Source organism: Mizuhopecten yessoensis, unplaced genomic scaffold (genome assembly GCF_002113885.1).
Source record: "Mizuhopecten yessoensis strain PY_sf001 unplaced genomic scaffold, ASM211388v2 scaffold8931, whole genome shotgun sequence".
NCBI classification, from domain to species: domain Eukaryota; kingdom Metazoa; phylum Mollusca; class Bivalvia; order Pectinida; family Pectinidae; genus Mizuhopecten; species Mizuhopecten yessoensis.
In genome coordinates this window covers 552574-569459 of record NW_018407794.1, presented here as the reverse complement: position 1 = coordinate 569459, position 16886 = coordinate 552574, and the positions used below count along the sequence as shown (strand labels likewise).

At 35.4% G+C, this 16886-nt stretch overlaps 1 protein-coding gene across 11 annotated transcripts in view; it reads left to right on the top strand.

Moving 5' to 3' along the window:
* The window catches only part of LOC110456852 (electroneutral sodium bicarbonate exchanger 1-like), a 112261-nt gene that overhangs the window by 56989 nt on the left and 38386 nt on the right, over positions 1-16886 (top strand). For 9 of the 11 annotated variants that reach the window (XM_021507860.1, XM_021507861.1, XM_021507863.1 and 6 more), the window contains 3 exons: positions 14113-14251; positions 15593-15753; positions 16169-16417. In XM_021507860.1, the coding sequence (XP_021363535.1) occupies positions 14113-14251; positions 15593-15753; positions 16169-16417 (549 nt within the window). The remainder of the gene's footprint in view (positions 1-14112; positions 14252-15592; positions 15754-16168; positions 16418-16886) is intronic. The other 2 variants (XM_021507869.1, XM_021507866.1) reach the window with 1 other exon arrangement.

The following is a 16886-nucleotide window of genomic DNA, read 5'->3' as shown; positions in this document are numbered from 1 at the left end:
GTATGGCCTTGACTTTTCTTTTATTCTTTTCTCCTTCCGAAATGTGCGAGTGTGACACTGAACTTTTCTGTTACTCCTGAGGTTGTGGAATGACGTGTTAATTTCTGCGGTATATGATAGTTCATGGTTTCTTGGTGCAGGTGTCGACTGTATCCTGTCAGTGGCTGACCCAAACTGACAAATAGAAAACATTAGGTTTCTACATTCTACAAAATGTTTAAAAGTTATTTCTGTTCACAGTCTAAACTAATTAAACCATATAGATTTAAACTTATATCAAAACTCTTTATAATTTACGGTATTAATCTTTTTTTATCCATATATATATATTTTTTAATTTCAGTTTCTTATCATTAAATTTGTAGGTTTTTTCATGAATGATTTTGCAGTAAAGGACAAATAATCTCGAGTTAATTCGTTTGTCACTGTTTTTTCTGGATTCACTTGCAATGTATTGTGGTAAACTTGTATTTGGCAAGATGTTTGTTTTCATGCAAGTATATACGTCATTGGAAGAACAAAATTACATACATAATGTATATAAGATAAATCTAATGACACTTGATTCATTTACAGTATGTGTGATCATCTCCTGTACAGTGGGCCACTACAAGGAATCAGTTATTGCTTTACAACTTTTCACATTATGTATTACAAGTATTTCATTTGCAGGGAGGCCTGATATGCATTTATCAGTTCATGAATGCCTAGTTAGCATAGATGTTGCTGGATTGGGTGTGAAGTGTACCCTTGTTAAGTTATTCATGACTTGGTGGTGGGGGTTTTATAGTCCCACCCCACACAATACAGTATCCGTGGGTAATTTCGTTAGCAGTTCGAGACCTGTCTTAAAATATGTATGGGAATTCTCGGCATACCTACATCACGGTAGCATTCTGTATCAATAAATGACCATAGCTGTTGATGGGACGTTAAACAATACTAAACCAAACCAAACCAAACTGTATCTAAAAATAGTAACTATAACATCAGTGCCATAAACACGGAATTAACAGAAGTGTTAATTTGCAGCTTCTAGATGAATTAGTTTTTAAATTGAATTAATTTTTTTGATAATAAAAAGCAACAAACAATTGAATTTTGTCATCAATTGTTCAATCAGAAATAGTTTGGGAAAATTTGTTTACAAGGCTAGAGTGTTTTATTTTATAGTGTTGACCTCATATTGCTAATTAACAAAGATCCCCTCCCCGATAGCTAGGATAGGAGGTCGAAGGTCACATGACTAATTTATCCTCAAATAAGATAGAAGATCAATGTAGCCTGGCCCCAGTTTCAGAAATGGTCCTTAACACAGGGAGATTCCTTTGCTTAAAATACTTTCCCATAGGAAAGCACTACTGAATTTTAGGAAAGTTTCCAACTATAATAATGATTTCATGCAGAAATACTTACAGAAAATTTGTGAACCAAAGTAATAGAGTTTCCCTCAACCAATTTTTCATCATAGCAGAGATGGAACTCATACATTTTAGTTTAGATGTCAAAGTAGCCCTTGCAAAAGTTTCCTGAAAGAAACTTGAACGTTTCTTTGACTTTCACCCATACTTTAAGGTCAGAGGTGGGAGGGAATATTTCCTGAATGAAACTGGAATGTCTCTGACCAGTTATTACCCACATGAAGGTCACTCACAGCCTGAGCCAATACAAGTTACTGAATAAAAATTGAGCATCTCCTTGATCAATTTCTGCCCATGCTTAAAAGTCAAAGTGCTGGTAAGAGTAGCCTGAATGAAGCTAGAGCATCTCTCTGACCAATTAGCACCAGCAGTAAGGTCACAGGGACTGGTAAAAGTCCATTAACAACTGAGAGTTGACCAATTAACACCAGCGGTAAGGTCACAGGGACTGGTAAAAGTCCATTAACAACTGAGAGTTGACCAATTAGCACCAGCGGTAAGGTCACAGGGACTGGTAAAAGTCCATTTACAACTGAGAGTTGACCAGTTACGGGAGCCTAAGCTGTGTTAGGAATACTGTCTGACCTAATTCTTGTTGCTGGACTTGTCCTGACAATGAGCCTTGATCTGTATCATTGGAGTAATGATGTAGGCTGTAGTGACAAGTGACCTTTATGATTTCCTTGTCAATAGTGTTGGTCGATCAATATATATCACTGGCGATGTTGGTGACCACTACTGGTACAATCTCACACACTTTTATGACTTCAGGGACCTAAACTACATCCAAATAGGGTAGAGCTTGTATTTTTAAGAGAACCAGCTTGATGTTTCATACTCCAAACCCACACACAGAGATCATATGACTCGAGAAATCAAAACCCTGTCAAAATAACTTAGAACCTGCCTTTTAGAGAGGGGAATTATTGACTCATACTCAAACCACACATGCAGTTAAAATGAATTGAATCAATGCAACCTCGTGGGAATACATGTATATATAGCAAAACTTGCCTTGCAGAGACTAAGCATATACTACATCACACTCAAACCTCACACAAATCCTACGACTAGATGAATCAGAACCTGCTCAGAGTAGGATAGCACCTGTCTTTTAGAGACCCAGCTATATAGATAATTGCCTCCTAATACACAGAGCTCTTACATTACTAAGGGGATCATAGACTCATCCGAATATATTGAAACGTTCAGGTGTAAAAAGTCTTCAGGTAATAGATAGAGGCACTGGTCAGGTCTCAAGGCAGGGTTGACTATAGACACATACGATTACAGTGAAACGTTCAGGTGTAAAAAGTCTACAGGTAATAGATATAGACACTGGTCAGGTCTCAAGGCAGGTTGAGGTGTAAAAGGTCTACGGGTAATAGATATAGACACTGGCCAGGTCTCAAGGCAGTGTTGACTATAGACACATACGCTTACATTTAAACGTTCAGGTGTAAAAAGTCTACAGGTAATAGAAATAGACACTGGTTAGGTCTCAAGGCAGGGTTGACTATAGACACATGCGATTACATTGAAACGTTCAGGTGTAAAAAGTCCACAGGTAATAGATATAGACACTGGTCAGGTCTCAAGGCAGGTTGAGGTGTAAAAGGTCTACGGGTAATAGATATAGACACTGGCCAGGTCTCAAGGCAGTGTTGACTATAGACACATACGCTTACATTTAAACGTTCAGGTGTAAAAAGTCTACAGGTAATAGAAATAGACACTGGTCAGGTCTCAAGGCAGGGTTGACTATAGATACATACAATTACATTGAAACGTTCAGGTGTAAAAAGTCTACAGGGAATAGATATAGACACTGGCCAGGTCTCAAGGCAGGTTTGACTATAGACACATACGATTACATTGAAACGTTCAGGTGTAAGAAGTCTACAGGTAATAGATATAGACACTGGTCAGGTCTCAAGGCAGGGTTGACTATAGATACATACAATTACATTGAAACGTTCAGGTGTAAAAAGTCCACAGGTAATAGATATAGACACTGGTCAGGTCTCAAGGCAGGTTGAGGTGTAAAAGGTCTACAGGTAATAGATATAGACACTGGCCAGGTCTCAAGGCAGGGTTGACTATAGACACATACGATTACATTGAAACGTTCAGGTGTAAAAAGTCTACAGGTAATAGATATAGACACTGGTCAGGTCTCAAGGCAGGGTTGACTATAGATACATACAATTACATTGAAACGTTCAGGTGTAAAAAGTCTACAGGTAATAGATATAGACACTGGCCAGGTCTCAAGGCAGGGTTGTCTATAGACACATACGAATACATTGAAACGTTCAGGTGTAAAAAGTCTACAGGTAATAGATATACTGGTCAGGTAGGGTTAACTATAGACACATCCAGATTCCATGGAAGTCAGGTTTTAGACATGGCTCCACATCATTATCATCCCCCACTCCCAACTCAAATAGTCTCTTAAATCCAGCCACAGTATCTTTCAATTACAGTGTAATTAAAGCCACACAAAAAGATTTATTCAAAATAATTATAAGCTGCGCACTGTTTATGAAAGTGAATGTTAATCTCTCAGAAAAGGTGTTCTGTCATGTCTTTAAAAATAAATTAATTGTATCAAATTATCTTGGAAAAACAATGATACTTGACATGGACCTTATGATATCCCATCAAAGGATGATAGATTGGTAACAAGGTAATTGCTAAAACCGGATGCAGTATTGGGCTCTGAATGTTTTTATTTTCAGCGAACAGCGTTTACGTTTGAAAAGGTTTTAAAATGTCAATGAAAAGGGAAAGTGACAACATATTTTAGTATATAGATGACATATACAGTGATCTCCCTTGATTAGTCATTGATGAGTGATCTCCCTTTATTAGTAATTGAGGAGTGATCTCCCTTTATTAGTCATTGAGGAGTGATCTCCCTTGATTCGTAATTGAGGAGTGATCTCCCTTGATTAGTAATTGAAGAGTGATCTCCCTTGGTTAGTCATTTAGAAGTGATCTCACTTAGTTAGGCATTGAGTATTTTTTTTATGTTAGGCATGATAAATTGAATCATCAGTAAATGGTTAAGAAAATAAAATTTAAAAGGTGTTGACTGATTCTACTTTATCAGCCATTGAGGAGGAAACTGATGTGTCTAAGACAGGTAATTGTTGGAGTTTTTTGTTTCTGTATCTGTACCACTGTGGCCTCACTGACCATTCTGTGGTGCTATTACCCAATTTTTACCTGTGATAAGCCCGGGAGATAAAGTCCTTACAAACAGGGTATAAAATCAAGAACTGATGTATTCCTTTATTAAACCAGTAATATGCAGTCAGTGTTTCCAAAACATTGATTCTAATAATTAATCTATCATGACTTTAATTGGGTGATTACCTAGCATGGGCTTATCACAGGTAATCTCATTAGTTATATACCTTTGTAATGAATTTGTCATACTGCAAATCTTTTTTAACAGAAATTCAGACAATATATTAACATAATATTTGTACAATAACAGCAAATAAGTGGTAATCATTTGGGAATTTATTTGATTTTTTATTTATATTAGAAGTGAGAGTTATCTCCCTTAGCATGTGTGTTTATATTGCTGGATTAATCATTATATTATTAGACCAGCCTCACCCCCAATGTGATATTACCAGACAAAAAATTTATGGAGAAAATAACAGCCAAATAAAATATTTTGCAGAATAATATCAACTAGATTTTGGTTTGCAGTTTGACAATGATATATACATAGTATTTGTAGCCATTTTGTGATGCTGTAAGTACAGTGAAGCTTAAATCTCGATATTATTTAAACAACATCGAACAAAGCATGATTCACTAGGAATTCTGAAGAATTTTTTCACTTATTTTTATCCCAGTTCCCAATAGATTTATGACATTTCGATCGTCATTTGCTGATACATGTATATGTATTTTGATTTCAGTTTCAGAAATAAATGTTTTGATGTCTAACAAGTTCCAGACATGTCCATATATAAAATAGGATGTAACAAGCTTTTTAAAATATAACAGAGAATGCTGTACAGTGAATCATGAACTCCGGTTGATTGTGTTTTAGAATAAGGAAATAGATTGAAAGCTCAGGTACCGAAAATGGGATCCAATAGAAGTCAATGTCCACTGCATTCGGGATTTAGGGAAAATCTGGACCTGCTGCAAAATAATATCATCATCATAGATACTTGGGTGTAATATTGTGATGTATTTAATGTATTAAATGTTAGTAGTATATGGCGGAAATGTTTTGTGATGGTGTAAATATTGTGCTCCATTCTATCGTCCATCCTACCTGACGATTGTCACTATATATTTTGTAAATCTTGTAAGGATTCTTCTCCTCCCTGCTCCAGGTCGTCTACATGTACCCAGATCTCTCTTTATCCCACGTTTTCCTGAATATCGTGTAAATGTGTGGATCTTATCCAGTTCGACTATATAACACTCCATACTATTATATTTGTAATTTAAATTCTGATCCTGCAATTCCATTATTTTATTGTTCGTCACTTAAGCTGCGTACAAATTCCTGATAACCTAAGCTGGTTGTTTCTATGATGTATATTTACAGTTATAAGACTTGTAGATTTATCCGAATCAGACCTTGGTGTAAATGTAAATGCATACAGGTGCATTTCATGTGATTTGCTAATTAATTATCATCCAATTCATGTCAAATTTAAGTAAAAGATATTTGTGTACGGGAGTAAAACAGTGTAACAACAGAACCTTAACTTAGCTCATTCACCCCTGAATACACATTTGAACTCTTCCAATTCAAAGGGTGGAATAGTTCATTATGAAATTTCAGGGGTGAATGAGTTAACCTGTATCTGAAACATGTCACTGTTGTCCCTAGAAGTTAATAATAAATAACAGATGATTATGATTCTCTATATTTCCTCAAAATGGTTTGTTTTTGTAAATGTTATATGTTAAAGCATTATATACAATAGAACACCAATTACCTGAACTTCTGACTGTTCAGACCTTGGTTATATCCCTTGCTGGTACTGTGGGGTATGTTTTTCGTGCGACTCTCTGGACTATTAATATGTCTCCCTTTTGGTCCAGGTAATTTATAATCAGTTCTATACTGTTGTAACAAAAGTTCAGATGCAAGATGGAGATTATAAATTGAGTTCTGTTTATCAAGTTTTTGGGAGAGTATACCTTTGAGAGACATAACACATGGTATTACTTGAGTTTGAGATGACCTGACTCAACCAAAGTAACTTGTCAAAAAGTTCATGGTTTTTATCAGGGGAGCTTTATATTATGTACTTTTATCAGAAAACGATAACATTCACCAGGCTATGGAATACAGAGCCAAATCTGGAAAACTTTTTTTTACATTTAAAGGTTAATATATTCCCTATTCCCTCAGGAAGATTTCCTGTGCGATTAAGTTTGTCAGAGTGTTATTAAGTAATGTTCTATCCCAGAAGATGTGGACCTCTGATCCCTCTTCCTAAGATTATTGATCATGATGTTGAACTTTATCATAATACAATATGTCATTGTTTGGGTCTCTAGTCCATGAGAACTGGGATACAGATAATGTTCTCTTGTGTCAAGGTCTCGGTCAGAATGTGAGACAATGGAGCAGGTACACATCATTTCTTATCAAACAGATGTACAGGGTTATAAACTTTGGAGTTCCAGACGATTCAAGTAACAAAATCCATGACATAGTTATGTTGGTGAGGCTACATCAAATGGTGACGTTTGAATGACGCACAGTCCCTTTTTAAGTGGTGACATTTTCAGAATAGAGACACAGGAGGACATGTTGTGATATGTCTTAAGTAGATCAACATAGATGGATACTCCACCAAGCAGAAACGGGAGTGTGTGGTCCAAGTGTTGCTGAAAGTAGTTCCTGTTAATCTTAAAATTGATTTTTGATGAAATGTAAAATGTTTGTATCAATGAAAACTACAGTTGTGGAATCCCATTGAACCGCTAATTCTCAATCCATTTACAAACATTCTGTTATCTGGGAACTTTGAAGGCTAGCTGGGAATTCCTGTACTGCTATATATCTGTGCTGACTACTGCTGTCCTAGAACTAGGCCAGACGTTCTGAATCCTTGCCTTGCTATATATACACTGTAGCATTAAAATCTAAAAACTAAGGTGCCTTAGCTTGGCAGTACATGTTTTGTTTTGACAAAATATATGTATGCAAGATGTAATATATGTAAGGGTTCCATATTATACAGGTTCCAAGTTCAACAGGGTTCTTTAATATAAATTACAATATATTGGTGCATAGATCTGCCATGTGAAATGTCCATGGGGATGATTGTGCCTGCTCAGAATTAAAAGCATAAATAAAATGTGGATAATAGGAATAGTTTAGCAAATTCCCTGGTTGAAAATGTTCAATTTTGAGGTCAAAATAGGAAGTCTCCCTCCTAGATAGGAAGTCTCCCTCCTAAAAAGGAAGTCTCCCTCCTAGATAGGAAGTAGGAAGTCTCCCTCCTAGATAGGAAGTCTCCCTCCTAAATAGGAAGTCTCCCTCCTAAATAGGAAGAGTTGGCAAGTATGTTGACGTACCTAAATGTCTGGTTTATACAGGTTTCTAAGTTAAACAGGGTTCTATAAGGAGATATAAGCTTTATTGTTGTACCTAAATGTCTTGCTTGGACAGGTTTCTGAGTAAGCACATTCAAGAGTTTTCGCACGGAAATCATTTATGTGAATTACATAAACATTGACGGACTGATCCCTATGTCAGCTTTGTTTAGCAGGCCACACAAAAATAACCAATACTTAATGATACCAGGCTTTGTTTAGCAGGCCACACAAAAACAACCAATACTTAATGATACCAGGCTTTGTTGGTTTCTATTTATCAACAAGTGCTATTTATTTGCTCGGCTGGTATTTCTTTATACAGCTATGCTACAGGTGATTGTTACCATACCTCTCTCTAAAACAGAAGTTTACCACACGTTAATGTCTTATGTGTGGTTATATCACCATCAAATTAACTACTCTTGTATTTACACATTCATACAAACTAATAGAGTTTTTACAACATGTCGATAAATAGGTATGATCTACATGATTCCAGTGCTCAAAGGTAAACCTGCAGATATATTCTACAATTATTGTACAGAAATTGTCTTAATGAAAACCTGATCAATCTGGAAACCTGTTCATGTCAGACAAAATTAATATTATATTCTATGATTTCCATGAAACGTTCTAGGCAAACCTCTGGTATAAATGAACTAATTATGTTTCATTTTGACCTAAATCTGAAAATCAACATGGCCGCCAGCTGGAGCATCTTTAAATGAAAAATAATAGTATAATGATAATATAATGTTTATTGAGGTAAAAAAGCTGGCAAACTTTATCACAAATAACATGATGGAATAAAACAAGCATTAACATGTAAAACAGCTTATATCTCTTCTGGTCAATTAGCACAGATTTATATAAATCTTTTGGCGTACAGTTCACGTTGTCACAGGAGTCGAAAATTAGCACAGATTTATATAAATCTATTGGCGTACAGTTCACGTTGTCACAGGAGTCGAAAATTATCACAGATTTATATAAATCTATTGGCGTACAGTTCACGTTGTCACAGGAGTCGAAAATTATCACAGATTTATATAAATCTATTGGCATACAGTTCACGTTGTCACAGGAGTCGAAAATTATCACAGCATAATGACACGTTACAATTATATTTTAGTACCTTTAAACCTAGGATAGCCAATAAAATCATAAACAGCTTATTTCTAATTGGGTACCCAAGTATCTGCTAAATACAAAGATGACAGCTATAATAATGTAATATTATATCATTAAATTAATGTTTTTGTTGAATGACTGAGACGAAATGATATGATCAGTTAAAGTGTTAAATGGCTCTGTTTGTGCCGAGTCATTCAGTTCAACTCTGTTTTACGCTCAATCAGCTGTTTCGAAAATTTCATAAAAATATTAGGTTTTGAAGTTTTAAAATGTCATTCAGGACATTTAATTTGGCTTAATGATAATCTGAATAAAAACTACGCTGTCAAGTTTGGATCGGTGTCATACCAGGCCGCTCACGATGGCATTTATCCACTTAAAGCACTAAAATATCTGATTTATGATATCTACCAAATGGCCACTGTGTAAACGTAGCCTTCCAACCACTCATTCCTCTACAGATCAAATATGTAATGCACTAATGAACTTGTATAGCCAGAGTAGTCTCCCTGTCATAGCTGTCAAATCTAACATAATTTATATTCATAATTAAGTTGGTCATTGTGTCAAAAGATTGTCAAACATTGACCTTATTGTTGCCTATATGGGTCATTTACAATTTTTATCGGTTAAGACAGCACAAGAACGGTTGTAGCAAAGAGTTAAAGCTCTCTATTTTCACTCTGCCGTATCTAGATCAAAACTTGTCAAGTACTTATATAGGTTACTTTCTGACTAGACCATTAGGGGAATCGTAAATTGATATTGTTAAGATGGAGATGAATGACCTTGTAAATCCTCTGATGACCTTAAGCTTGTAAATCTTATATGATGACCTTGTAAATATTATGATGACCTTGTAAATCCTCATATTTGGAAGAAAGGGAAAGATTTACAAGTTTTGTAACCAGAGACAAGTTGTAGCAACATCTTATTACTTATGATGGATGTCTCTCCAAATCATAACTCTCAGAATTACCAGATTACATTAGGCTCATCCCGATAAGACAAACTAATTAATAGAGGCTTGAGGCTCGGCTTACAACTGGCTCAGATAGATACTACCAGGCATGCAGGCGTTGGACCGGAGCAGTCTGGGTGAAATGTCACACAGGGAGGCTCCTGATGTATGTAGAAATATTTCTAATCTGCCATTCCCCCATAGACAACAACTTTTCCTATTGATTATGGCCCCGATATGTACAGCGCAGATCATCCAACAGGATAGAAAGTCACTAACTCTGGGCAGGAAACAGATATCAGACATTGTCATTACACACATCCAAAGCAATTACAGAAAAAACAAGGAATATCATTCCATCTAGTAACACACTTAGGTTGAACCGTTTTTATACGGCCCTCTATGACAGGACGAATTATCGTGTTGCTTTGTCTGGCTGGCCATGTGTCAACAATATTTTGTCTGGAACACAAGTTCACCTACGTATATGTATGAAGTACTTGAGAAGGTGCATGTGGAACGCATACATTGTCACATACTGAAATAGGGTCTTATCCCGCACTGTAGGCAAACTTACATGGCCCCTAATTGAATTTTTGAGGTCATATATTGACCTTAGCATAACATCCAAGCCATTTCTTCTTTATGTATCTTAGGAAGGCAAAGTGTACTGTTCTACATACAGAGTTATTTCTCTTTATTTTGTCAAATATTAAATAGGGTTATAAGTTAGGGAGAAGATAGAGTTGAGGAATGTTTGTCCTTAAAGGAGGGGGGCTCCTTAAATGGAGAATATATGTAGAAACTTAAATGAGGGGGCTGGCTGCTTATAGGGAAAAGATAGGGTTGAGGGATGTTGAGGGGTTCCTTAAATGGAGAATATTCGTGTTGAGGGTATTTGATCCTTCAAGGAAGGGTAGCTCCTTAAATTGAGAATTCAAGTATTAAGGCCTATGGATCTTTTACTAGGGACAATATAAGATATGGTTGAGCAATGTTGGTCCTTTAAGGAAGGGGAGCTCCTTAAATGGAGAATAAGAGTGTTGAGGGTTATAGATCCTAAAGGGAGAAGTTAAGAGTTGAAGGTTATGAATATTTAAATGTGGAGGGCTCCTTAAGCAAAGCATAAATAGAGATAATTAAGTACAATAAGTCTTCACATATTTCACTCTCTGTATAAAGTAATAAACGTGTTAACAGCCCTACAGGTTCTCAATTTATTGTAATAGAAATATCAGGTTATTTTACTGATTCAATTTTAAACCAATTTTCATTTGAATTTAAAGACCTAGCTTGCTTGTGCAGTTACAAGATATATAACATTGAGCGTTTAAGTTCTGTAGCTTATTGATTTTGACTTTATGAAAAGACTGACATGGAATTCAGTATTATAACTTGGAATGCCTGCATTCTTCTATGTAAGACTCTATGTTAGAATGGGTGTAATCTCAGTTAACAGCTGCACAATATAGATGTCAGTACACTCAAACCAATGGCCACCAGATTCTACAGGAGAGGAGAAAGTTGGGTGAAGCAGGTTGTGCGTGTTGGGTGGGGAATGGGGCATAGAGGTGAAAGGTCAGATTATGGGTCAATAGGGAGAAAGGGTTTCAAAAATCAGGAAGGATTTGAAATATGGTATCTCACCAGTAAAGGACAACCCCTTCTCCCATTTACCCCTTACCTGAGAGGCTGTGAGAATAATGCTTTTAGGATAGTTTTTTGCCTGATTTGGTCTAGCATTTGCCCATTCTAAGAGGCTAGAGTTGAAGATATCAGATAAGTGACCCTATCAAAGAGGTGGTCCTGTCAGAGAGGTGGTCCTATCAGAGAGACCAGCAGTGGCTGTCAGAGATGACTGTTTCTGAGATGCTGGAATGCTAGAACCGCCAGGCAGGATGATCATGAGCCGTTCTGAGTGTTATCGGGGACAACCATATGTTTGCTGCCTCAGGGTTATGCTGAAGCTTAAGAATGATGTGATTATAGACGTCATTTGACATTCCCATTTTGTCACGTTCCATTAATGGTCACGCTGTCACAGTTTCAGTATTGACTGTGCCACAAGTGGATCAGTAGAATTTTATTGATTAATCGTTAGCCATTGTTGGAACATTGACCTGGATTGACGGTGTGTGTAAGACCTTGTTAAGATATGATGACGATAATTTATAGTTGTTCTAAATTTGAATGCTTGAAATATGAATATAAAAGACAACGGAAGAAATACAGCGGTCAAATTCATGATGTTTACTTTTCAAAGCCTACACTTTACAAATCTTGCAATCCGGGAATCAAAACTGCACAGCATGCCATCAAAATGAGTGTCCAAGTTATAGGCAGCAAAAGTCTATAAAAAAAAAAGCAATCAACATTAAAACACACATAAATGAATTGTTTAATTTTTGAGTCCAGTGTAGAGGAGCTCCATGGGCTCCTGTATTGGAAACTAACTTTCACATAACCTGACAAGGGGAAGTTACTCTATGCCAGGCAAGCTCCTTTTGGTTGCTTCATCTTCTATGTATATAAAAGGGAGAAAACTCCAAGTATAAAACAATGAGTGGAACGGAACTCTTCTGTGCAATAATTAAACTGATGCAGTGTTACCCTTTAATCTGTCATGACAACAGAGGATGTTTGACTGAAGACAGATCACCACTAGTGAGTCAGTGAGACAGAATAGTCCTGGCATTTAAATATCTTACATGTAATCGATATTACAAATGCTCACATAATTGAAATTGTATCTCAAAATCTTCATTAGGATTATCTGTATCTTTTATTGAAGACTATATCTGGGAATCAGGCCTGAGGTGAGGATAGGAAGTGTTCACATATCTTATCGTCCTGGTCTTTGGTTTATAATTAGAGAAGGGAATCGGTGTAAAATCTTAATTGATCATCTTGTTGTAATCATTTAACCTTAACTAAATGATCATCAACTATATCTGTTAAAAAATACCAGTGTAAATTTATAACATATGCCTGATTGGACTCGGTTGCTTTTATTTTAACAATTCTTTGAGGAATTTTTTGTTTATTTCTTTTTCTTCTTATGGATCTAGCATTCCTGTACTGATTTTCATAGTTATATTTTGAATTTACAAAATGAACAATAAATGACATGGTACACATTCTGTTGTAACTTTGCCATGAGCAATGTTCTATTATATTTACAGAAGAGTCGAGACAAAACTCAGGTTTATACAGGTTTCTAAATTATACAGGGTTCAGTTTATTTGATGATTTTATGCTGTGCACATCACATTTGAACTTGTTCACTGTTCAGTTTCAAATAAAAAAAAAAAAAGACATAGATATTCATTATGTTGATAAATTCTGTTTCAGGTTGTTCCCTATCTTGCTGCATGTTAATTAGGTGTCCATTATATAAGAAGTCGATTTCAGCCTTCAGCTTTAGTCAGTCTTTTCAACTGCTTTCTCTTGAGTTGAGCTAAATTAAGTGGGGATATATTTTTTTTACAGCATATGAATTTTCCTTTTCAGGGTAGTAAATAGCTGATTGTGATTATTTATTGCATGGTTCAATTTAAGTTCAAATGTGAAATTGATAAATGTTCAGAATTAGAATGCAATAACAGTATACTGTACATATACATTCAATAGTGTCGGCTATGGCTGGAGTGTATTATTAAATAAATATAAAAGTTTGCTTCAACGAGAAACATTCCATAAATATGTTTAGAATTAACGAAATTGGGTATTTCTGAATATGAAAAAGCTTGCCTGTTTTGCTTTGAGACGATACAAACATTGTTATTGACGATCCTGAAATGGTATTCTGTTTTTTGTTTCAACATTGTACTTGATTATGCTGAAATGGTAAATTTTATTTTTGTATTTATGCGATCCTGATATAATACACTGTTTCTGGTTTAAATATTGTATTTGGCGATCCTGAAATGATAAATCCATTCCTCATTTAAACATTTTATTTGACGATCCCAAAATGATATTCTACTCCTAAATTAACAGCCACGTCCCCCGCCCAAAGAGTGCAGTTCCTGCTTGGCGAGGAGGAAGATGAAGAACACAAGGCCCATGACGTGTTCTGTGAGATGGCCGAACTTCTGTATAAGGACGGTGGGGACGTGGAGTGGAAAGAAACAGCCCGGTAACATTGGATTATTTCCCTTGTATTATAGCACTCTATAGAAGTTTTGTTTTTTTCCATAAAAATAGGTCCTGTATCTGTTCGATTCCTTATCTAAGGACTTATCTCCCCTGGGTTAAAGTATCTTTGACAACATTTGGTAGGATTTTATTGCTATTTTTTTCCAGAAATATCATTACATAATATTTTGAAACTTGAATTTTTCCTCCAAGATTACTGTGTTTGGATAAAAAATATATAATTATCACAAAAAATTGTACTTAATGTTTACAGTTTGTGTTTTGTTCAATGATAAAGTTTATAATCTGTGTTTTGTAGATGGGTGAAGTTTATAATCAATGTTTCGTACTTTAATGAAGTTTATATTTTGTGTTTTATAGATGGGTGAAGTTTATATTTTGTGTTTTATAGATGGGTGAAGTTTATAATCAATGTTTCGTACTTGAATGAAGTTTATATTTTGTGTTTTATAGATGGGTGAAGTTTATAAACTGTGTTTTGTAGATGTGTGAAGTTTATAATTAATGTTTCGTAGTTGAATGAAGTTTATATTTTGTGTTTTATAGATGGGTAAAGTTTATAAACTGTGTTTTGTAAATGTGTGAAGTTTATAATTAATGTTTCGTAGTTGAATGAAGTTTATATTTTGTGTTTTATAGATGGGTGAAGTTTATAAACTGTGTTTTGTAGATGTGTGAAGTTTATAATTAATGTTTCGTAGTTGAATGAAGTTTATATTTTGTGTTTTGTAGATGGTTAAAGTTTATAAACTGTGTTTTGTAAATGTGTGAAGTTTATAATTAATGTTTCGTAGTTGAATGAAGTTTATATTTTGTGTTTTATAGATGGGTGAAGTTTATAAACTGTGTTTTGTAGATGTGTGAAGTTTATAATTAATGTTTCGTAGTTGAATGAAGTTTATATTTTGTGTTTTGTAGATGGTTAAAGTTTATAAACTGTGTTTTGTAAATGTGTGAAGTTTATAATTAATGTTTCGTAGTTGAATGAAGTTTATATTTTGTGTTTTGTAGATGGTTAAAGTTTATAAACTGTGTATTGTAAATGTGTGAAGTTTATAATTAAAGTTTCGTAGTTTAATGAAGTTTATAATTAATGTTACGTAGTTGAATGAAGTTTGTAATTTGTGTTTTATAGATGGGTGAAGTTTATATTTTGTGTTTTATAGATGGGTGAAGTTTATATTTTGTTTTTTATAGATGGGTGAAGTTTATATTTTGTGTTATATGGATGGTTGAAGTTTATAATTAATGTTTTGTAGATGAATGAAGTTTATATTTTGTGTTTTATAGATGGGTGAAGTTTATATTTTGTGTTTTATAGATGGGTGAAGTTTGAGGAGGATGTCGAGGAGGGAGGAGAGAGGTGGTCCAAACCCCACGTGGCTACTTTATCCCTACACTCCCTGTTTGAACTGCGGTGTAACATTCTCCAGGGGACGGTGATATTGGACATGGCGGCCGATTCACTACCATGTGTTGTAGGTAAGGACATACACTTGAAAAACTTGGAATATATAACAGACGTGTGCAGAAGTCATTGAAACCAGTTTGAAAATTTCTTTATAAACTAAATTGCCTGGACTAACAAGATTTGTACAAAGAAAACAAAGTATTTAGAATTGTAAGGATCCATTATACACAGTCCAAAACAATGTTAATACAATTGTGAAAAAATATTTGGTATATTGCTATAAATAGTAACTTATTAGGTTTCCTTATGGGGTTTTTCTTTCGTCTAATTGATGTAATCTGTATTAATTTTGTAGACATTTTTGAGGACAATACTTCATATTTTATTTACCCGTGCCTTATTAATGAAATCTGTATTTGTCTACAATTTTCTGGTCAATACTTAATAATTCTTTACCCTCGCCTTATTTATGATCTGAATTTGTAGATGTTTTCCTTGATAACATGGTGGCTTCGAAACAGTTGGAAGAGCCGCTCAAGGAAGAAGTGCGGGACATTCTCCTACTACGACATAGGCATCTCTACGACAAAAAACACAAACACGACGAAAATGGGGGCAGCAAATATCACCTGCCCCTTATACGTTCCTTTGCCGATATAGGCAGGAAGTATTCCGAGCCTCGCGCTCTCAATAACCACGGTAAGGATACGGACAGCCCAAGCCCACCAGGAGAAGGTATAAATACATTTTTCTGAATTTTTCTCCTCGGCTAGATGTGGGCTTCCAGTGTCGTGCATGTATATGCTACACTTTTTACGTCTTCAGTTCAACCCGGCTACAGTTATTGTGAGTCCTCCGTTTCTTTGTTCCATTTTTAGGTCACCTGAGACAAAGTCTCAAGTGACCTATTGCGATCGCCTTTTGTCCGTCGTCGTCCGTCGTCCGTCGTCCGTTCGTAAACTATTTACATTTTCGACTTCTACTCCAAAACCCCTGAACCAATTTCAATGAAATTTTGCAGGGACCTTCCATGGACAAAGGTCAACAAAAATAGTTGCCGGTTTAGTCCTAAGCCCCCCGGGGCCTGAGGGGCGGGGCCAAAAAGGGTCAAATTGACTAAAATTTCAAAAATCTTCTTCTCAAGACCCAGATATGGTAGAATCAAATACTCTTCATAGATGGAAGGGTCTTAAGGTGCTTTACC